This window comes from Quercus suber, unplaced genomic scaffold (genome assembly GCF_002906115.3).
Source record: "Quercus suber isolate HL8 unplaced genomic scaffold, Cork oak 2.0 scaffold_1169, whole genome shotgun sequence".
NCBI classification, from domain to species: domain Eukaryota; kingdom Viridiplantae; phylum Streptophyta; class Magnoliopsida; order Fagales; family Fagaceae; genus Quercus; species Quercus suber.
In genome coordinates, this window is record NW_027070568.1 from 2,993 (window position 1) to 26,106 (window position 23,114).

The 23,114-nt window shown below is 34.5% G+C and overlaps 1 protein-coding gene and 2 long non-coding RNA genes across 3 annotated transcripts; 2 read left to right on the forward strand and 1 right to left on the reverse strand.

Annotated features, from left to right (window-relative positions):
- Nucleotides 1-1,698: 1,698 nt before the first annotated feature.
- Nucleotides 1,699-5,008, reverse strand: LOC136065799 (uncharacterized). The gene is made up of 2 exons (XR_010627403.1): nucleotides 4,115-5,008; nucleotides 1,699-2,604 (listed from the first exon to the last, which is right to left on the reverse strand). It is a non-coding gene; the product is annotated as an uncharacterized LOC136065799 (long non-coding RNA).
- A 7,278-nt stretch (nucleotides 5,009-12,286) lies between these two features.
- LOC136065798 (uncharacterized) lies at nucleotides 12,287-13,767 on the forward strand. The gene is made up of 5 exons (XR_010627402.1): nucleotides 12,287-12,420; nucleotides 12,539-12,872; nucleotides 12,985-13,332; nucleotides 13,466-13,578; nucleotides 13,665-13,767. It is a non-coding gene; the product is annotated as an uncharacterized LOC136065798 (long non-coding RNA).
- Nucleotides 13,768-17,091: 3,324 nt separating this feature from the next.
- On the forward strand, nucleotides 17,092-23,000 carry LOC136065797 (vacuolar sorting protein 39-like). Its single transcript, XM_065769464.1, has 7 exons — nucleotides 17,092-17,546; nucleotides 18,281-18,610; nucleotides 19,403-19,624; nucleotides 19,853-20,095; nucleotides 20,834-21,286; nucleotides 22,108-22,206; nucleotides 22,474-23,000. The coding sequence occupies exons 1-7, from the start codon at nucleotides 17,154-17,156 to the stop codon at nucleotides 22,672-22,674; spliced, it is 1,941 nt and encodes a 646-aa protein (XP_065625536.1). The 5' UTR covers nucleotides 17,092-17,153; the 3' UTR covers nucleotides 22,675-23,000.
- The last annotated feature ends 114 nt before the right edge of the window (nucleotides 23,001-23,114 follow it).

Sequence of the window (23,114 nt, forward strand, 5' to 3'; positions counted from 1 at the left end):
ACTAAATATATTCAATTTGGGCATATCAGACGAGTTCGAAACTCTATTTGTGAGTGCACACTAAAAGCATTGCCATTGTATCCTGGAGAGTGACCACCTAAGCCATATGCACTCTAGTGGGAGCCAAATCGTTTCTTAAGGACAACTGATTTAATTCCATGCATCGGCAATAAGTTTTTACTTAATCCTTAATTTTATATGTTTTTACACTTTTCTATTTTGTTTTATAAGTTAATATAAGCATATCCTTGTTTTACTAATATATTATTGAAATTTCTTTGTAAATTTGTTAATTAATTTGAGCAATCTTCTAGACTTTATTTCCAACAGTTCAGACTAGCATTGGATTGGATCCATCTAGACCTCATTCATAAATGAGAATGGTTGCAAGTAGTAGCATGGGGTTTATACGGCCTTGGAATGGCAATGGAAAGAGTACCAATCTGCGGCCCTTCCTTTGCTCCATTTGGGTGTCTATTTGGTTCTCCATATGATTGTGCTTCTATGTTGTTGTTGAAGACTTGCTTCTATAGTTCTATTTATCAAAAAAGACTTCCTTCAACGCCAAGCGGACCCGAAATTTAATTAGATTCTATAAGAGCATTCTATCAGCATCGGAACTTGAACATATTTTGTCCATGTTGGAGTTTGGACATGTGATTTAAGAAAAGAATATGTCAAAAGGAATCGTCACTTGAGACAAAAATTATTTTATACTTCGAGTTCAAAATAAAATAAAATAAAAATAAAAATTATAGTTCGTGTTTTGCAAAATTGGTCCAGCTATTCCAAGGTGAACTTGCCACCATTGATCTAACTATTTTAGTTCATTACTCTGCCCAAAATCTGGACTGCTAGTTTTTTTGTTGGTTAAAGCATCAAAGTTTTCCTATTAAAATAATGATAAAACTTAGGTACAATTTTTTAAATAATTTATATTAAATTCTTCAATTAAATTTAAATACATAAGAACTTTGAATTTATTTATTCTCAAAGAGAGAATATTTTTTGTGCCAATGCTCAAAACTTAAAAGTACATCATAATATAACAAGTGAAACTCTTGTAGACCCTTCAAATGCCCCAAACCGAATTAGTCCAAAGCCAACTGGTGTCACTAAGATTGAAAGATAAATGATTCTAGTTTAGATATATGACTAACCAAGTTGTCCAGGTGTAGAGAGGAAAAATTCTCAACCTATTACAAACTGACACATCATACTACTAAGTCTGCAAAGTATAGCCAATTACAAAGCGTCACATATTGCTACTAAGTTTTACTATCACTATTCAAAAACCAACAGAAATTTGTTAAGTGTCGTTGAAATAAAGACATAAGAAAAAACATGTAAAAAACCAATCATACATCGACATGTATAAGCAATGACATAAGTAGCACAGCGCGTGTAAGCAATGACACATGCCACACATTAGCACGTCTAAGTAATGACATCCGGCACGTGTAAGCGATGATATAAGCGATCCAATCAATAGCTAACATGTGCCACCTTGAAAATTAAGACATTTCGGCCAATCAAAAAATGCATGTATTTTGGAAAAAAAAAGTCTTAAAAATCCTCCAATCAGACTCCGCCACTTGTCGCTCACTTACCTCCAAACTCCTATAAATAGAAGTCTTTCTAAGGCATTTTTACATATACCAAGACATCTTGGAAGGCATCTTGGAACACACCAAGACATCTAGAAAAGAAAGTATTATTTGAGTCCGGTTAACAAGCGTCCTTAAAATATTTGTTAATGAATTATTTTAAGAAAGTTTTAATACCACTGTCATGGAAAAAGAAAAAATTATCAACAAATTAGTTTTTTTTTTTTTTTATCCCATAAAAGCTTTCATAAAATGTTCACTAACAAATCATCCGGTAACAAATAACAAATGAGCTACCAAAAGCGATTCCTCTGAGACAGTGTTATAAATCACATGATCATGTTCAGACTAGCATTGTATTGGATCCATCTAGACTTCATTCCTAGTTTTTCTCTCCTATATCCTACATACATATAAATGAGAAGGAACACATACCTTGTATGGGGAGGTAACCCCTTTCCCTTAGCAGGGGAAATGCAGCAAAAACAACAAAAGAGGAAAGACCACCAGTCCTCAAAACAACCCTTGGGATCTTAAGACTGTCAGCAACAGCTTGAGTGAAGTAAAAGAGAGAATCTGAGATTAAACAAGAAATAGGTTCCTCTGAGGCATCAGACAAGAGCTTATCCATGCAGTCCCGGAAAGGATCTGTACATTTGATGTTGAGGAGTTTAACAAGGGCTACAAGATCTGATGAAGAGGCTTCAGATTCCAATAAGCCTTATGGGATGGAGTGGAATGTAAAATTGGGATAATGTGAAGGGTTGAGAGAGTTGAAGTTTGTGTGTATTATGGTGATGGAGAAGCCTTTGGAGTGAAGAATGGTTGCAAGTAGTAGCATGGGGTTTATATGGCCTTGGAATGGCAATGGAAAGAGTACCAATCTGCGGCCCTTCCTTTGCTCCATTTGGGTGTCTATTTGGTTCTCCATATGATTGTGCTTCTATGTTGTTGTTGAAGACTTACTTCTATAGTTCTATTTATCAAAAAAGACTTCCTTCAACGCCAAGCGGACCCGAAATTTAATTAGATTCTATAAGAGCATTCTATCAGCATCGGAACTTGTACATATTTGTCCATGTTGGAGTTTGGACATGTGATTTAAGAAAAGAATATGTCAAAGGAATCGTCACTTGAGACAAAAATTTTATACTTCGAGTTCATTAAAAAAAAATATATATATATATATATATACACACACATATTTTATAGTTCGAGTTTTGCAAAATTGGTCCAGCTATTCCAAGGTGAACTTGCCACCATTGATCTAACTATTTTAGTTCATTACTCTGCCCAAAATCTGGACTGCTAGTTTTTTGGTTGGTTGAAGCATCAAAGTTTTCCTATTAAAATAATAACAAAACTTAGGTACAATTTTTTAAATGATTTATATTAAATTCTTTAATTAAATTTTAATACATAAGGACTTTGAATTTATTTATTCTCAAAGAGAGAATACTTTTTGTGCCAATGCTCAAAACTTAAAAGTACATCATAATATAACAAGTGAAACTCTTGTAGACCCTTCAAATGCCCCAAACCGAATAAGTCCAAAGCCAACTGGTGTCACTGAGATTGAAATATAAATGATTCTAGACTTCTAGTTTAGATATATGACTAACCAAGTTGTCCAGGGGTAGAGAGGGAAAATTCCCAACATATTACAATCTAACACATCATACTACCAAGTCTCCAAAGTACATTCAATTATAAAGCGCCACGTACTGTTACTAGATTTTACTATCACTATTCAAAAACCAACAAAAATTTGTCAAGTGTCGTTGAAATAAAGACATAAAAAAAACATGCAAAAAACCAATCATGCATCGGCACATATAAGCAATGACATAAGTAGCCTAGCGTGTGTAAACAATGACACATGTCACACATTAGCACATGTAAGCAATGACATCCGGCGCATGTAAGCGATGACATAAGCGACCCAATCAATCGCTAACATGTGCCACCTTGAAAATCAAGATATTTCGGCCAATCAAACAATGCCATGTATTTTGGAAAAAAAAAAAGTCTTAACAATCCTTCAATCAAACTCCACCACATGTCGCTCACCTACCTCCAAACTCATATAAATAGAAGTCTTCCTAAGGCATTTTTCCATACACCAAGACATCTTGGAAGGCATCTTGGAACACACCAAGACATCTAGAAAAGAAAGTATTATTTGAGTCCAATTAACAAGTGTCCTTAAAATATTAGTTAATGAACTATTTTAAGAAAGTTTTGATACCACTATCATGGAAAAAGAAAAAATTATCCACAAATTAGTTTTTTTTTTTTTTTAATCCCATAAAAACTTTCATAAAATGTTCACTAACAAATCATCCAGTAACAACTAACAAATGAGCAACCAAAAGCGATTCCTCAAAGACAGTGTTATAAATCACACGAACATGTTCAGACTAGCATTGTATTGGATCCATCTAGACTTCATTCCTAGTTTTTCTCTCCTATATCCTACATACATATAAATGAGAAGGAACACATACCTTGTATGGGGAGGTAACCCCTTTCCCTTAGCAGGGGAAATGCAGCAAAAACAACAAAAGAGGAAAGACCACCAGTCCTCAAAACAACCCTTGGGATCTTAAGACTGTCAGCAACAGCTTGAGTGAAGTAAAAGAGAGAATCTGAGATTAAACAAGAAATAGGTTCCTCTGAGGCATCAGACAAGAGCTTATCCATGCAGTCCCGGAAAGGATCTGTACATTTGATGTTGAGGAGTTTAACAAGGGCTACAAGATCTGATGAAGAGGCTTCAGATTCCAATAAGCCATCTGGGATGGAGTGGAATGTAAAGTTGGGATAGTGTGAAGTGTTGAGAGAGTTGAAGTTTGTGTGTATTATGGTGATTGAGAAGCCTTTGGAGTGAAGAATGGCTGCAAGTAGTAGCATGGGGTTTATATGGCCTTGGAATGGCAATGGAAATAGTACCAATCTGCGGCCCTTCCTTTGCTCCATTTGGGTGTTTATTTGGTTCTCCATATGATTGTTGCTCCTTCTTCTTTTTTCTTCTTTTTTTCTTTTTCTTTTTTTTTTTTTTTTTTGGATAGGGATTGTTGCTTCTATGTTGTTGTTGAAGGCTTGCTTCTATTTATCTAAAAAGACTGCCTTCAATACCTAATGCAACTGTAAGAGATTCTATCAGCATCGGAACTTGTACATATTTGTCCATGTTGGACTACATGTGAATGAAGAAAAGAAGAGTCGCATAAAATAACAAGATTGAGAACTGAAATGAGAAAGTTAGAGACACCCTTAAAAATAATTCTTTGTAGACCAATCAAATAAGTAATTGAGCACAAATTGGGCACCTTTTTAAGACTAATGAGATTACGTGTACAAACTTCTAATTAGGTTACTTGTTCCAATTGGATTCTAATTCTTAACTGGTGGACCCAATGGAATTTTCAACATTATTGATCAACACTAGTGCCCTTGCCTCTTCTTTAGAATAGCAAACTCACTTCTTCTTCTTCTTCTTCTTCTTCTTCTTTTATGTGAAGCAAACTCACTTATGAGGTTTTTTTTAGAAAAGAAGTTTAGTGTTAGGGTAAGTTAACGAATCTTAGGTTTAAATTTAGACTATAATTAAATTATGCTAATGTTCTTGATTGATCAGAGTGTTAGCCTGTACCCTCTCTTCTCGATTGTGTTGATTTCAATAATAAAACTTTACTCCTATTATACATTTTAAAATTCAATAGAAAGTTAACATAAGAAACTAGACAATGAAATAAAAAATGAAGAAGACATACTGCTTTTTCTTTGTTTTTGCTAGAAATGGACATAATACGTTTTAATTTATTAAGGAATTGGGTATTTATCTTATTAAGAGGTTAAATAGGATCAAGCTTAGAGTTGAGAAGAGTGAAAAAGCCTAATGTGCAAATTGGGTTGGAACAAATTTCTAAGATTTCCGATTGGGTCAAATTTGCTTCACCTCTCCTTCCTAGTACCTTGAGATCCATTTTATTTCAGTTGTCCGCTTGTGCATGTCTGTCTGTAACTGGGCTTTAGTATTATAAATAGTCCAGCCATTCCAAGGCACACTTTCGAGTTTAGACCATTGGGCCTAACTATTTTACCTCATTACTTTGCCCAAAATATGGTATGCTAGTTTTCAGGTTGGGTTGAACTGTTGAAGCATCAAAGTTTTCCTAAAATATTGACAAATATTTTTTTTTTTTTTAGGAACAAAACATAGGTATACTTTTTATATCAAATCCTTCAATTATATTCAAACATTTAAAAAAATAAATATTGTTTGTGCCGCATTGGTCAATGACTCAAAAGCAGCTATACAAAGTGCTATACAGTGTCATGTGGCTGAAATTTTTTTTTTTTTATAGCAAAATTTCAATCTTCATAGTATCAGTATCTGGCATGCTAAAACTTCAAATATGCTAAAATTTAGTATCAAATCCCATAAATCTTGCCATATCCGCACTTCCAATTTTAAAAAATTTTACCATTGAGCTATAGTATCACCTACTTTTATGATGGTACTGTAACAAGATAACATTTTTTTAAAATAATTTTTTATTTGGGTATTGGGTTATATTATTTTACTATGTAGATATATTATTATAATATATTGTAATGTAAAATAAAAATTAAAATATTAGGTATATTATAAAATGGTATAGATAATAAATAAAGTAGTTTTTGAAATGGAAAAATTGGATATTTTTTAGATTCCGGATGAGTATAATTTACGCTCTTCTTGAATGTATCATACGATTCATACTATCGTAGTATCATGTATATTCCAAAGAAAGAAGCAAGTAAACCGGACAGAATTTTGCTGTCCTTTTTCCTAGTAAAACTCTGTAAAAGTCAATTGAAATTGCACCAAATCAAACTGTACATGCATCACCAACAAGAGCTTTCTTCCAAAGGCTGACAATACAGTAAAATTACATAGTTGACAACCAAACCTAACATGTCAAAGCCCATTGACCCAGCTCATGAGCTACATTATTGCTTCCCTATATCCATTATTAACATCATTATTCACCATAGACAAGGCCACCAACATGATTACTAGAAGCACGCTACTCATAGTGGTTTGCATTATATATAGACAGCATCAACATGAATGAATGTGTCGACCTTTTTCGTTGGTTTATCCCTTTGCATCGAAGTTAAATAATCTAACACAAAAAAGGTATTAGAATTTAAAATTGTGACACTCATTTTTTGTTCACGACAACATCAAATCTAAGAGTAATTCTATGCTTTTATGCAACCAAATCAAACAAAGTATAGCCCCCCAAAATTCGATTTGTTCGTACAGTTGACCTCAAAGGCCCAAAAAAACAGCTTAACTCTCAATCCATCAAACACTATCCTAAATCCTAATCATGCAATTATAAATAAAAGCAAATGGGAGAGAATGAGAGTTTTCAACATGCTATCATAATAAAAGCATGTAGCATTACAAACGAGTAAAAAAGAACATTCTCACATAGTCATATATTATCATTTTTTTTTTAAATAGAAGATAAAAATTCTACTCTAATTTAAATTTAAGTATATGTGTGTGTGTACGAAACTCTCCCTTGAAAACTTGAACTGATCTTGGACTCTCAATTCACATAAACTTAATACTTATAAAATAACCATCATTGCCAATGGTGCACAGCAATATCAAGTCTTTTTGTTTTAATAATTACAACATGCTGCTAATTTGTATATCAAATTTTTTCTTCTAAACTCTCAAACACTTCATACATAAAAATATATCAATTCAGTTACAAATCCCTCCGCCGGTAGAAGTATCATAACAAGAACGAAGAAAACTAAATCTAAGAAACTAAAATTAGTGCAACAAAAAACGCAAAGTGCAATTCTATTTGCTGATTGGAAATCACTCAGATATCGTGATTGACGGCTGGAAATGGGCCTGAAATCAAGAAAGTCCCCAACCAAACGAATAGAATCTTTTCCTCTCCACGTGGTGACAACTCCTATGCCACGTAGATTTGTTAAGGCTTGCTTGCAATTCAATTTTCTGCAAAAAAAATAATAAATAAATAAACAATTTTTAACGAGCTGTAGTTGGCATTGCACCAAGTGGATTCTTAATTCAAAGGCAAAAAGATTTTAAAACATGGAAGCTACTATCCTCTGTCAACATTTACTTATTACTTAAAATGCAATCCCTAGAATATGAAATGAAAAATATCCACAACCCCTCAACCTGATTTCAGATTCAGAATAAAGAGGACACTAATAAATTAAGAATGGGAACAGCATATTGTGATAGAATTCAATTTAAATTGTCAATGAGTATATAATTGTTATCTAAAATTGGGTTTAGTTCTATTTTTGTAATTGATATTTAAAATTTTGTAGTTTAAATTTCAGAAATTTGTATACACACCAAATTCGTCACATGTATCCCTATTTGGTTTTACCAAATTTGCTTAATAAATTAGATATATTAGTTGCTTATCAGTATAGATAGAATATGTTTTTTCTCACCTTCATACTGTAATCTTAACTAATTTGACTAACTAGTTTTAATAAAGTTGCAACATTCATCTCAAAGACCAAATGTCACATAAATATGAATTAAAATGGCTAAACTAAAAACAAATAAAACTGAAACAAACTTATTTTAATACTTTTTTAAGAAAATAAAAATATAAATAGACACTAGCCGTTTTAGGAAAAATGTTGACTTCCTTGATATTTTTACTTGGATTTGGCTTGTGTTCGGTGGAAGTTTCCACTGGACACGTGTCCACTCTTGGACACTTATTCGAATCCGAACATGTCCCGTGAAAATTTTCACTGGACACAAGCCTTGTCCTTTTTACTTTTAGGTGAACAAGCATATTTGAGTAATAAGATCAAAGTTCCACCCTTTTTTCATTTCTTTTATAACTTAAATTCCTTTTCAAAGCAAATTTATCTGGTTTCTAGTCTCAAAAGCCCTGCATAACAACTGGACCAGAAGGATCCAATACATCCAGTAGTAAGAAATGAGATTATCAAAAAAAATAACATCCAGTAAGAAATGCTGGGGACCTTAAAAAGAAAAAGGACAACAATGATAAAATAATCCATTCAAATGAACAAAAACATCTTACTTTTATCCCTTGGCCGTGACGCTCTGGTAAGAGTCTCAATTACATTTGCGAGATCAAGAGTTACTGGATTCAAATCGTGCGCTTGGTAAAAATGTTGTTTAATAACACGGATAATCCTAATGTGTCCAAAAATGCCCCATATGGCTATATCATTAATAGCAAATTTAAATGGGTCAAGTCAATGATCATACACATAAGACTTTTTTATTGATTGAAAACAAAAACAAAAACATCAATTTCATTTAATATAAATAGTGAAGTTCTAAAGCAGAGGGACTGGGGGTCTGTTCCATTTGTAGTATTTTGCTAGAAAAGACAAACTCAATTTTACGGGATAATGATTAACTTTAAATGGAAAATCAATTCTTTCCAACCACCTCCACCGATTTCATCTGTACTTTCACTGTTTCATATAAAACCTGAATTTAAAATATGATTAATTTAATTAAAAAGTATACCCCAAACAGAAACAGTACCAGTTAATAACTCCACTGTTCCCATCAAACTATTTCTAACTCATGATGGCCTTTGGATCTAGAACAATCAGGTTTGCTATTCTTTCTTTTTTTATTTAAGACCATTTTTTTCTTTTTCTTTTTCTTTTTTTAGTTTTTGTTTAGAAATATATATATATATATATATATACACTTAATATACCCCACCCCTAACCCAAGACCCCCACAACCCGGAGGTGCCATTAGACCAACATCGTCATTGGCCCTTTTAATTTAAGACTTTGGTGGCATGAATTAGGCTAGTTCCAAATGATTTTTTTTTTTTTAATTCATTGTTTGATAATAATATTATTTACTTATTTGTCACTAAAGTAATGAATCTCTTATTTTCTTTTTTTAATGGAAAAAATTTAAGTACAATAACTTAAATTTTTTTTTTTAATAAATCTACTTTTATTGAAAAGAAAGAAACAGAGGATTACAACAAAACAAAAGACCATTACTGGATCTAATGTCATCTCATTTTACAAGGTATAGCAAGTACCTTACATGCAATATATTGGGGGTTATTTAATTCAAATTCCGACATATATGGTTGCATTAATCAATGAAATATAAAGTAAATAAAAAAATTTATTTTTTAATAATAATAATTAAATTCAATGTAACTATGTGTTTACATTTGTTGGAGAACCTAGTGTACTATACCCAATGTAATGTACCTAATTCGTATTTTTTTTATTAAACTTAGAGCATTCACATTAGGTTAGCAAAAATTCTCTTTCTATTATAGAATAAGAAAAGAATGTATTTTTCGTAATTTTGCTAACCATTTTTCAATGCACTCACATATGATTCTCTATTCTCTATTTTATTTATATAAAAAAATATTATCTCTCTTACTTTTCAAAATACCTACTTTTCTTTATTTCATTATTTCATTATGAGACAAAATATATATATATATATATATACTTTTTCTCTTCGGATGCGTACGAAAAACTACAATTTTGAGGGGCTAATGTGGGGGAGAAAAAACCCAGCCCAGCTTATTCGGCCCAAGGCCCTAAAAGAGGAACATTCTTCATCCGAGGAGATGAAGCCTCAGTCGGAAGCCCACGCCAATGGGATGCCTGGAGACGAACACGTATACCATCCGAGGAGATGCTCATACGTCCGAGCAGTCATGAGTCCTCGGATCCGAAGAGGTTTGATCAAACGCGAGTATGGGAGGTTCAAGTGATCTATTTGACAAGTGTAAGGAGGGAGAGGAACCTCGAACACACATGAAGATAACAGCAACAGGGGAATATCAAGGAGGCGTACTTCAACCACCACATTTAATGCCCTGTACCTACCTTTCTGGCCGCATTTATGTGGACAGGACACCTGAACGGTGCTTTCTCAGCTACCGCCACTCACATAAGGCTAAAGTGGGATGATGGGACATGTACTCGAGTGATGCCTGGATGATGAACAAGTGGACGGAGGAGATGTAAGAAGGTAATGCTATATAGAGGGAAGGGTACCTCTGATGGAAGGGGATCGAAAAACAGGAGAGAGAAAGGGTACCTTAGATGGTTGTAGCTCCAGCAATTGTAACCCTTGATTATCAATGAACAACTTCTCTTCGGACAGAGTACTCATATTAGTCCGAGAGCACATTAATTCAACTTCTCTCATTGGTGTGCTGTTTAATACTGTCATTTTCATTATTTGCCTAGCCTTTTCGCCCACTCTCTACAAAATTTATGTTTTGGCTCAGAGGGTTCCAAATCATACCTCCTTGGGCTTGGGCCGCAAAAACTGACCCTACATTACTTTATTTACATGAATATAATAACCTTAAATTCTTATAATTTTTTATATATTTTTAAGCAATAATATTACTTTGAAATTTGTAATCTGAATTCAGAGAGTAATATGTTGCCAATGTTGTAAAATTTGTAATCAATGCCCATTATATTATTTTAAAATTTATTTAAGATTTTTTTTAATAAAAATTTTAAGGATCCATGACCCCTTGTCCCAGTGTGGTTGCACAATGTCCAGTGTCCACTGTGTCTGAATGCTAAAAACAATTGCAAATACAAATTAAAAACACAGAAGTATTATTATGCAAATGAAATGAAATTAAACAAAAATTTCCTTGAAGTAGACAAACTGACAAGGTGAGGGTTGAAAGTTTAAACTTTTAAAAAAGCAATAAATAAATTCCAGTTAGCTGTAACATAAATTCAACAAGCCAATCACCTTAACTTAAAAGAAGGTCTTAGAATCTGTGGTAGTAAAAACAAGTAGGTAAATTAAGCAATAAGTGTTTACAAAAAAAAAAAAAATTTAAGTAATTAAGTATTAACTTTCCAATCCCAATCATAAGTTTACTGTATAATAATACAAACAATAATTAAGTAATTTTTGTATTTGTGCAAAATTTGGACAAGTGGCAGATTATGCACACAAGGACATATGTCTCAACCACTGGGCCATTCTTCCAGTTGTTTTCACATCTACACTCTCTCTCTCTCTCTCTCTCTAACTCTCTCTCTCATTTTCATATATATTTTTTTGAACTTGTCTCATGAGACCCTGAAACCTTAATAAAAGCAAGTTTGTCTTCAACATTCTCTACTCCCAACCCATTCTCTCTCTCTCTCTCTCACAAACTATAGATAATAGACTATAGTTCCCTCTTTCTATTTCTTTTTTACTTTTTCTATCTTTTGTAGTTTTGTTGGGACCCTCAGCCTGCAGACTCAGCAAACTCATCTGGGTCATTATTAAATCTTCCCCACCAGCAACACTTCTTCATACCCATTTCATTTTCAGCCGCAGCTCCCTTCTGGGTTTCTCTCTCTCTCTCTCTCTTCTTTTCTCTACAGCTCTTTTGGGCTTTGCATGGCTAAGTGTCTAGGAGACTCTGAGCTCTGGCTTCCCTCTAAGTTCTCACTGAGGAGGAAGCACTCATGGACAAGGAAAACCTCAACAAAAATGGGTTCAATACTACTACTATGGGTTTGAACGAGTCTCACCTTCCCAACTGAGTTCCCTACGAGTTCGACTCGTATGGCTCCAGCTCAGCTCTCAGTTCCCCGGTGAGTCCGTTGCGGGTTCCACCGAAACAGAGAGCAGCGACGAGGAAGACTTTTCGCCGGGCTAACTCGCCGCCTGACTCAGTCCTCTCTTCAGGAAACTCAGAAACTCACCGTCCCGAGTAGTTTCTCTCACACCAAACCCGAGGTAACTTTCTCTTCTAAAGCAAAACACCCTTTACTTTAGTTTCTTCTCTTTTAAGTCTCTTTAGTTTTCGAGAACTGAGTTTTGATTTGGGTTTCTTCTTTTTGGTGAGTTGACTCAGTGGGTCATGGCCGGGTCGCCTCAGTCGACGCTGAGTGGAATCGGGAGCTGGTCAGGTCGAAGCGGTGTCTCAAGCAATGGAAGCCCAAACGGCCCATCTCGGTCCCATCTCCTCCAACGACGCCGTTCGGTGCTCAAAACGACACCTGGGATTTAATCTACGCAGCGGCTGGTCAAGTTGCAAGGCTCAAGGTATCTGGTGAATCTCAAAAGTACAACCCCAAAGCAGAGGCCTACTCTCTTATCATAATACAACCTCAGCAGCTCCAAAATCCTGCAACTTTGGGTTGTACCCCAACCAGCCTCTCACTCACAATCTTCCCCAAACAGCGCAGGTGAGCTCATATTTGTTTTCGTTTGCTTAATGTTTAAGGTTTAAGGTTTAATTTCCGTGAAAATTGAAATCCGGGTGTCTGATTTGCGTGTGGTTTTTGTTGTTTTTTGCAGTTTCAGCATGTAATGAAGCCACAGTGCTCTTCAATTTGGGGAGACAACAAGTGAAGGTGGGCTAGCGACTCAGCAGCAAAGAGAGCACAGATACAGACTCAGAGTAGAGTGAGAAGCACTAATGGTATGAGAGTGGAAGAAGTGGTGCTCGGCCTCTGGGTTTGCCTCCGTCTGCATGGCCTTCACTACAAGCACAGCAACAAAATCAAGTGCCAAATCCCAGTGGTTCAGTATGAGAGCTGTGTTTTGGTTAGTGGATCTAACACTTCTGTCAAAAGGGAATGTGCTGGTACAGGGTTTTCTTGCCTCGCAGATATAGCAACCCTCCAGATTCTCGCAAGAAAACAAGTATGTTTTAGATTTTTGCATTTGGGTATTTAAGATTTGGTTAAATTTTTAGCCTTTTCACATCTTGCGGTGTGAATGCTGTTAATTTTGGTCTGATTGTATATATATATATATTTTTTTCTTCTTGTTTCAGGTTGTCCAACAGTTTTAGTCCCAGCCAAGTTGTTCAGGCTTTGAATTTGAACTTCGATGACATGAACGGTCACGTTCAGCCACGCTTCTATACTGGTTTTACCTCAGACCATGGTAAGCTAGTTTTCTATGTTACTTTCAAGGCCTAAATCTTAAGATCTTAGTGTTTGGTTGTGTTAAATTTGGGATTTGTATTTCAGATGCTATTGTGGCTCGGAGGAATGCTCTATTGGCACAGCAAAGGCGAAGTTTACGCACTGAAGGAGCACTTAACCATGAAGTACATCTGCCTCAAGAATGGACTAAACGCTGCAATTGTAGTGTCTTTATATTAGAGTTTTTTTGTTGGACACAGAAAGCAGTATATTAAAGTAGAAGGTTTGCGATAGATTATGGTATTTTGGGTTGGTTTTATAAAGCAAGGATAATTCAAGAATGCGAGTTGTAGTTGCAATAAAAAGATCCAGCTTTTGAGGAGTTGCAGCTTTTGGTGTTCTAGCTTTAGGTAAAGTAAGAACAGAAGGGAAGGGGGATAGTAGTGAGTAGGAGAGAGATGGGTGTTGTTTAAAAGTTTTTAACTCCTTGTAATAAGTTGGGGTAATTTCTTCCATGGCTCAATGGGTAAAAAGGAGAATGGAGAAAAGTGTATTTTGGTGGGAGAGGGAAGGTTTTAATTAATTAAATTATGAGGTTGTAGATGAGGTGAATTTACAAACCTCTTGTAATATCCCATATCGGGTAAAACTTTAATAAGAAAGCTCCAAGTTCTTGTCTCTAATGCATGTGTGTGTGATTGTTTTCTTCCTTCGTGTCATGTAGAGATCGTTTTGTTTTCGTGTTTTAAAGACAACCAGAACATGGGGATCTTTTTGGCCTTCGATATTTTTAAATTGGGCACTTGCGGTTGTTTAACTAACAAGGCTTTGTGAACATGCGTGACAAAGCTTTGACTAGTTTAAAATTTTGCTAAATAGTATATAATACACTTAATTAAGTAAAGTAATCAAGTCCAACCCTTAAGTTTCAACTCTTAGCCAACTCTTAATGCTTAAGCAAGAACTATGTATGCTCTGCATGATTAAGCTCCCATTTGTCCAGCATTATTTTACTCTTTTTGATTAGATTTCCTATGTACTATTTTATGAAGTAAAAGGGTGTGAGTGAATGTTGGTTTAGTGGAGGATGATATTTCCTTTATAAATTTTTGCTTTAGCAATAAAATAAAGTTCAAAGGATAAAGCGCAAGTTAAGGGTCATGGTGGAGATATCTTCAGCTTGAAGTTTTTTTTTTTTTTTTTTAAAGTCTGGAGATAAGAGAAGGGTTTATCGGGATAAAATTTGAAGTACGGTTTGCTTATTTTTTGTGGGACCGAGATAGGCAAGTTTTTTTAGTGGGTCCCTTTCTAGAAAGTTCCCGTAGCATTTCCCGCTTCTTTTTTCTTAAAAAAGTAACCGGAGACAGCTTTGGTAGTTGTGATTGGTGCTCTGGAACCAGTGCAATGTTTGACTCAGTCAAATCTCTCCCTTTCACTCAACAGCGTTTTGATATGAACAATTTTTTTTTTTCAACCTATAACTAAAAATTAATGTGACAAATTTTAAAGTGAATAGCTTTTTAGAATGTCTTGTAGTTATTTTTGTAATTTCCTAACAAATTTTACTCTTGACTAATATAATGATGTGTAAAATGTACATCTATATCACGTGAAGCATAGTTTGGCTTTCTTTTTGTTTTTTTTTGTGTTGCAAGACTTCTGCATCAGTATCTCACTTATCTTAACTTTAATTTGAAAAGAAAAATACAATTATGATATGACACTTTTATAGGATGCTAAAATACATGTCCAGGAGTATCTGCACTTGCTTATGCCAATATGCCTAAAGAACCTCATAAAAGCACCCACATGAGTTATCTATACTGATCCAAAATGCTATTTAGCTAGAGCACTTCTCTAAAAATATAAGACATTGTAGTTTATGCAAATATATATATATATATATGGTTGAGTTCAAGTTACACTTGGTGTAACTTTAAGTAATGTTATACTACACAATATTTTTTAATTGGATGCGAATATTGATAAATCTACTGTTAGATTACATTATCTTCGTATATTCTTCATGCTTGAAAAATCTCAAGGAGATTAAAAATTAATAACCATGTCATCAATCAATTGTTAAAATTCAAATTTTTATAGTTTAAAATAATGCATAAAAGATGAATTTATGGATCAAATAATAGTATAAGATTGATATGAAAATTGGCATGCATGTTAAGAACATATAGAACATGTAATACGACAGTTCGATTTTCAAAATATTAATCTAATAATAAATTATTGGGTGGTGTAACATTACTTAAAGTACACCAATGTAACTTGAACTCAACTCATNAATAATATATCCATTGCAATAAACAAGAGCCAGAACCAGAACAACAACCTCCATCACAGCCATGGAAACCACTGCCAAAACCCACACCACACAATCAACACAACCCGACCACACAAACCCACACCCAACCTGACTGCACAGTGCACACACATACAGTTTGCACAACAACGTCAATGGAAATTTCAATGGGACTTGGGGCTTGGGTCGGCGATGGGGCTTGGTTCGGCAATGGGGTTTGGTTCATGTTGCTCATTGGTGTTTCAAATTCATCTACTGCAAACCGACTTGGAATGCAAGTCCCTTTGCCAACAAATCCAAGATTTTGAAGAGGTCCTTGATCAAGCACTTCACCTGTTTTTCAACCATAGGAACCCTGAATATCTTGTCCATTAGGAACAAATCCAGGCTGTCTGGAATTACCAGATGTAATGGTTGAGCTTTGAAATTTCCAGAGCAAGACGTTTCGGAAGGAGAAGTAGAACCTGAGCCTGAGTGGATCGGGAAGAGGAAAAAAAGGAAAAGAATAAATTGAAATAAACATTATTTTAATTGGAGGGAGAATAAAATATTTTATGTTGCTTTAACATTGAGCTACAATGCACAGCTATAGATGGCTGTGCAATGTAGCTGATGAATTAATTTTTTACATATACCACCACCAATGTAGCACACTTTTTGTATATTGTGGTGCTAAAAATAGCATTTTAGTAATTTGACACCACCAATGTGTCAAATTGCTAAAAACTTTTAGCTTTTTGCTTTTTGTCCCAGTTTTGTTTTTTTGTTTTTTGTTTTGTTTTGTTATTTATTTATTTTTTATCTTTCAAATTTAACAAAACTAGCTTTTTAGCTTTTTGTCACACATTTAACATAAAAGCTACCAAAAACTATATCTTTTGATAAACACTATGAATGCCATATACTATTCATTGCTTGATAGAGCTGAAGTAATTTAACTAGCAGTTTCTTAAAGTCACATTTATTTATTTATTAATATGAGGCATTGACTTATAAGTACCAACTCTAGACAGTATATATGCCATATACTAACCATTACTTAACAAATGAAGGAACGTGGTAAACTTAAGTATTAATAATGATGTTTATTTCTGGTTTACTTTGTGAATTCTTTTGCAATATTAACTAGTCAGTGGATTTAAAGAATTCATCAATGACAATAGATCAATCTTGCCTCTTATACATATTTTGATCAAACATCTGGATTGAAAGAGTTTGTATCTCTGTATTCCAGATATGCTCACTACCTCTTTGATAATGGAAGCTATGAGGAAGCCATGGAGCATTTTTTGGCATCTCAAATAGATATAACCTATGTACTTTCTTTGTATCCATCTATTATCCTTCCTAAAACAACTCTAATTCCTGAGCCAGAGAAGCTTATGGACATCTCTTTGGATGCTTCATATCTCTCAAGAGCTTCATCTGGTTTATCAGATGATATGGAAATCTCACCATTACCACAGCTTTTGGAATCTGATGAGAATGCAGCACTTGAGTCAAAGAAAATGAGCCATAATACTCTCATGGCTCTTATTAAGTTTTTACAGAAGAAGAGATACAGTGTAATTGAAAAGGCCACTGCGGAGGGAACAGAAGAGGTGGTTTTAGATGTTGTTGGAGATAATTTTGCCTCATTTGACTCTAGTCGGTTCAAGAAATCAACCAAGGTAGACAGATTATTTTATTTTTGTAGGTATTCCAGCAAATTCATATGATTTATGATTCATGGATATTTAACATATTTTTACATGATTGTAAGGAATGTATATAATAGGGAACTTAAACTTGCTAGTTCTTCTATGTTTGTTGGAATAAATGTGTTATATAATTAGAATATCTTTCATTAGTTCTCTTTATGAGTGGTCCTTTGTCTCGGGTCTCACAGATAGTAACTCTATTCATTCTTTCATAGATTTGATCCATAGCTAGATAGTTCTCCTTTTGTAATTCTTAGGCTACTTCATGACTATTTTCATGAGGTAGTCTCATTTCAATAAAATTATTTTTACCTATAAAAAAAAAAAATCTGGAAAATACTTAATGCATGAATTAAATAATTTGTTATTACGAAATAGTTAAACATGACTACAGATTTTAATGTCATCCTAATTTATTTTTTCTAAAATAATTTTTATAGCACTCGGAGCTTAGTGTGATGACAACTGCCTTTTTTAATTGAAATATTATAATATGCTTGATGCAGTTAAAAAAATAAGTTTGGTAGTTTAGTAAATATATTAAAATATTGGTGTCATTGATGTGACAATGTTTGGTAGTTTAGTAAATATATTAAATGTGTTGGGTCTCAGACTGTTAAAATTTTTTGTCTGTGTTCTTATTTGATTTGTTCAAAAATGTCCCCTACAATGTTTTTCTCAGATTTAATATTATTGGTCCTCAGGGGCGTGGCAATATTTCCATTGGCTCTGGTGCTCGGGAGATGGCAGCAATACTTGACACAGCACTACTCCAAGCTCTGCTTCTGACTGGACAGTCTTCAGCAGTTTTAGACTTACTGAAAGGTCTCAATTACTGTGATATGAAAATATGTGAGGAAATTCTTCAGAAAGGGAATCATTATGCTGCTTTGTTAGAACTTTACAAGTGCAATTCAATGCACCGTGAAGCTCTTAAACTTCTTTATCGATTGATAGAAGAGTCAAAATCAAACCAATCAATAGCTGAACTTACCCAAAAGTTTAAGCCTGAGTCAATTATTGAATATCTCAAGGTAAATTTTCTTACTTGGTAGGGAACCCTTTTTCTTAATTTCATGTGCTTGTTTTCAAAATTCTATATTATGTTAGTGGCAGGGAATTATTAAAACTGGCTGATTTTTCCACATACTAGAATTTGGATGAACCAGATACTAGCTTTACAGCAATCTCCTGTATATCTATGTACTTGCTTAGGGAGGTTCCTTTCTCTTTTATTCCACCTCTGTCTTCCTCCAAATGAATTCAAGTCATTCAACTTTTCAAATTGTCTATGTCATGACCTGAGAAAAGTGCTGCCACATTTGCACTTACCCTACAAGGACTAGTCACAATTGTGACTCCTTGTATTTGCTTATATAGTCTAGATTGACCTAGTAAACACTCTAGCACATACTCGCGCAACACCTTCACAATCCAAATCCATACAATCTAGGGTATTATTGTTACAGTCAAAGAAAAACTTTTTTAAGTATCTAAGTTATGACAACGATTTCTGCCATGGTTCTTACTAAGTTTATGTTTCTTGGCATTCATTACCGAATTTTTGTACGTGTGCTTGGGAACAAAAATTTCTTCCTATAACCGAGGAGTTGATCCAGGGTTTTCCTCTCTGAATGATAATTCCTGAAATTCTGAAATTTTCCATCAGCTGATCAGATAAAGCACTACTTTTTAGCATCCAATGTAGAAGTTACTTGTCTTCTGGTGACAATTTATTTTTGAAAACTTGAGAGCTTGATAACGAGTTAATTTATAGCTGGCATATGTTATAGAACTAATAAGGTTTGATGAATTTTTCTATGCAGCCTCTGTGTGGGACTGATCCCATGCTTGTTCTGGAGTGCTCAATGCTTGTTCTTGAAAGCTGTCCAACCCAAACTATTGAGTTGTATTTGTCTGGAAATATTCCAGCGGACTTGGTCAACTCTTATTTGAAGCAACATGCTCCAAACATGCAGGCCAAGTACTTAGAACTCATGCTTGCAATGAATGAGAATGGTATCTCAGGAAATCTGCAGAACGAAATGGTGAAGACCTCTTGCATTTAGTTCTATAATTTTAAAGGAATTAATATTTTTCATTTGAGAGTCATTGCAATTATCAAAATTAAAGGGAAAAAAAAGTACAGACAGAGAACAGACCTGTGTTCAAACACAGCTACTTGGCTGTTGTCATGGTTAGTGTTGGTGGTGATAGTAGTTTGGCTGATCATGCTAATCCAAATTGTCTTTGCATGTCATTTTTATGCATGGTAGGTGCAAATATATCTCTCGGAAGTACTTGAATGGTATGCAGATTTAAGTGCTCAAGAGCAATGGGATGAGAAAGCATATTCCTCAACAAGGAAGAAGTTGTTGTCTGCTTTAGAGAGTATCTCTGGATATAACCCAGAGGCTTTGTTGAAACGTCTTCCTCCAGAAGCTTTATATGAAGAGCGTGCACTATTGTTGGGTAAAATGAACCAACATGAGCTTGCCTTATCTCTTTATGTTCATAAGGTACTTTCCAACATAAATTAACATGCTTCCTTCTTTATTAGATAATCCATTGCCAAGGGGATAAGAAATGAACCTGGAAAATTGTTGAGTACCTGTAGATACCCAAATTGCACATGCTAATGATGTTCTTAATACGAAAGTATGAAGTTTAGTCGTGCCTTGTAATTTGGAAATTCTATCAATTGGGTGGCCTTTTTAATTTACATTGGCTATTCGACAGGTTATTTGTGTGATTCTTATGTGGAAAACCTTGATAGAGTCATCACCTTACCATTACTTTAAAGGGAATATTCTGTACTTGAACCCATTTTTATCAGAAGAGCTGGGTTGAGTTTCCTCTTATGTGAGTTAAACATAAATTTGGTGAGCTTTTGTTGAACATTCATCCTTCATACTCATTTTAACTAGGCCTTAATCCTGCCATTTAATTTGGGCTTGTCTATATTAAAATTTTATAGCCTCGCTACTATTATTTATTAACTATTCATTTTAGCATTCATGTAATGATCAGAAAGGCTTTTATGGGCCTTCAATTTGCACCATTTTCTGAATTATTTCTGAATTTGTTAGTGGCAGATGTTTTTGGACATTGATGGTTCTCTGAAATGAATTTCATGCATGTTTTTTTAATTAATTGATTAACAAGAGATGAAAATATTAATTTTTATGGGCTTTGTATGTCCATGATTGTGCTATTGGCCTATTGCTTCTTATATTTGAGTTCCCTTGCATTTGTAGCTTCATGTTCCTGAGCTGGCGCTGGCCTATTGTGATCGGGTATATGAGCCTGTAGTTCATCAACCATCTGTAAAATCTTCTGGCAATATATACCTCACTCTTCTGCAAATTTATCTGAATCCTCGGAGGACAACCAAGAACTTTGAAAAGCGAATTACAAATATAGTATCACCTCTGAATACAAGCATTCCAAAGGTTGTTCCAGGGACTTCAGTTAAAGCTAAAGTAGGGCGTGGAAATAAGAAAATTGCTTCTATAGAGGGTGCAGAGGACATGCGAGTCAGTCAGAGCAGTACCGACAGCAGTAGGAGTGATGGTGATGTGGATGAATCTACTGAGGAAGGAGGTTCTGCTATTATGCTTGATGAGATCCTTGATCTGTTGAGCCGAAGGTGGGATAGACTAAATGGAGCTCAAGCACTCAAACTTTTACCAAGGGAAACCAAACTACAGGTATCAATTATATTGATAGAGGACTAGTCTCTAGGGTTTCTCAGTCACCCTTTTCCTTGTTGAATTCTCTCTTAAAATTTCATATTTCTTGCTTTTTCTGGGTCATGAAGTTTCTATAATCTGTAAGCGCAGCCCTTAAGACCGCCTTCCCTCAGTTACCATGGAAGCGTTTTGAGTCATAGCTGCGCAAAATCAAAATCACCTCTTTTGGTTTGGGGTTTCTCTTTAGGGTTTTCCTTTTGAGTTCTCCTATCGTCCCACCTAGTTTTTTTTTTCATGAGGCAAGTCTCTTTGCCGTTGGATCTGTAAATTTTCTGATCTTTTTGGAACATCATACAGTTTCAATTAATGGGTCTTATTTTCAGCTCCAATTTGGTACATTTTTAGTTTGTTTCATTTCAAGGTGGGGGAACATTTTAATTTTTAATTGTAATTATTATTGTTATTATTTTTATATTGATAGAGGACTAAGAACGAAAAACTAGTTATATTTGATATGTTGATAAACGTGGACCAGACAAGGCATCTTGAGTGCCTTGCTTGTTGTGCCTATCCTTGTTTTACTTAAGCTAGATTTTGTGTGTGATTCACTTATTGGGTTATACTTGTTCAAACTTTGTCTTTCTCCATGTTATGTGAGAGTAGGGAATTGTGTTGAATTAGTCTTATCTTATGCTTGTTCTTGATTTCATGCTAATTTGTTATCATCATCATCATGTGTTTGTGTGTGCTTGTTTTTTTTGACAAATTTGCTTTGTTAGGCATCAGAATATTAAATGTAAGCTTCATGATTAAAGTTTGTTATTTTCTGCTATCTGCAGAACTTGCTTCCATTTCTTGGACCTCTTCTGCGAAAATCCAGTGAAGCATACAGAAATCTTTCGGTAATCAAAAGTTTGAGACAGAGTGAGAACCTGCAGGTATGCATTTATCGTGCATGGGAATTCATGTAAGGAAGGAGTTGAATATTTTTGGATAAAAACTAATTGATCTTTCGATCTTGAATGGTGTAGCTGTTAATTGCACTTTGAGTTTCTTGGACAAATGTCTTCACACACATTCGTTCTCTATCTTTCTGCTCCATAATTTCTGTGTGTAATCTGCTCTCATTATTCTTCATTATGAGAGGTTTATGTTCAGTGCAAGTACCCCTTTATCTACTTCTAACAAATCATTTTGTGAAACAGGTGAAGGATGAGCTTTACAACCAAAGGAAGACGGTGGTGAAGATCACCGGTGATAGTTTGTGCTCTCTTTGCAATAAGAAGATAGGGACAAGCGTTTTTGCAGTCTACCCCAATGGGAAGACACTTGTGCACTTTGTTTGCTTTAGAGACTCGCAGAGTATGAAAGCCGTGGCCAAAGGCTCCCCGCTAAGGAGGCGATGATTTTTTTTTCGTCAAATTCCGTAAATACAGTTGCAGAAGGAATGTAAAAATCTGTGCCTCTGCTTTTAAGTGTAAAACTACCACATAAATGTGAAAATGAGAGCGTATTGGTTTGTAATTAGTTTAAGGGTCATTCTGTGTTGATTTGTAGATTGTGTGAATGTGAGATCAGAAGTTTTAAGGCTTTTGAGTGTATTTCTATTTTTGGTTATAGGGTATTAATGAGTGAATTTGAGTGTGAGAAAGTGCATTGTTTAAAATTATGATGATCCAATTGTTGACAGATTCATTTACTTTGGAATGATAATTGATAACCTTAATGATAATTTGATATTTTCGAAGGGCAAGTTACAGGGTTTATTTGGTTAGACATTTTGACATATTAAAAGAGCGTTTTTAAAAACTCAAAATTCTGTTTTATAATTACCACTCCTAGTAGT

Excerpts from the sequence above, each read along its gene's own strand:
- LOC136065797 (XM_065769464.1), top strand. The coding sequence starts at position 17,154 with ATGGAGCATTTTTTGGCATCTCAAATAGATATAACCTATGTACTTTCT. Across the intron at positions 20,096-20,833 it reads TATCTCTTTATGTTCATAAG|CTTCATGTTCCTGAGCTGGC; the intron begins GTACTTTCCAAC and ends TTGCATTTGTAG. Across the intron at positions 21,287-22,107 it reads CAAGGGAAACCAAACTACAG|AACTTGCTTCCATTTCTTGG; the intron begins GTATCAATTATA and ends TGCTATCTGCAG.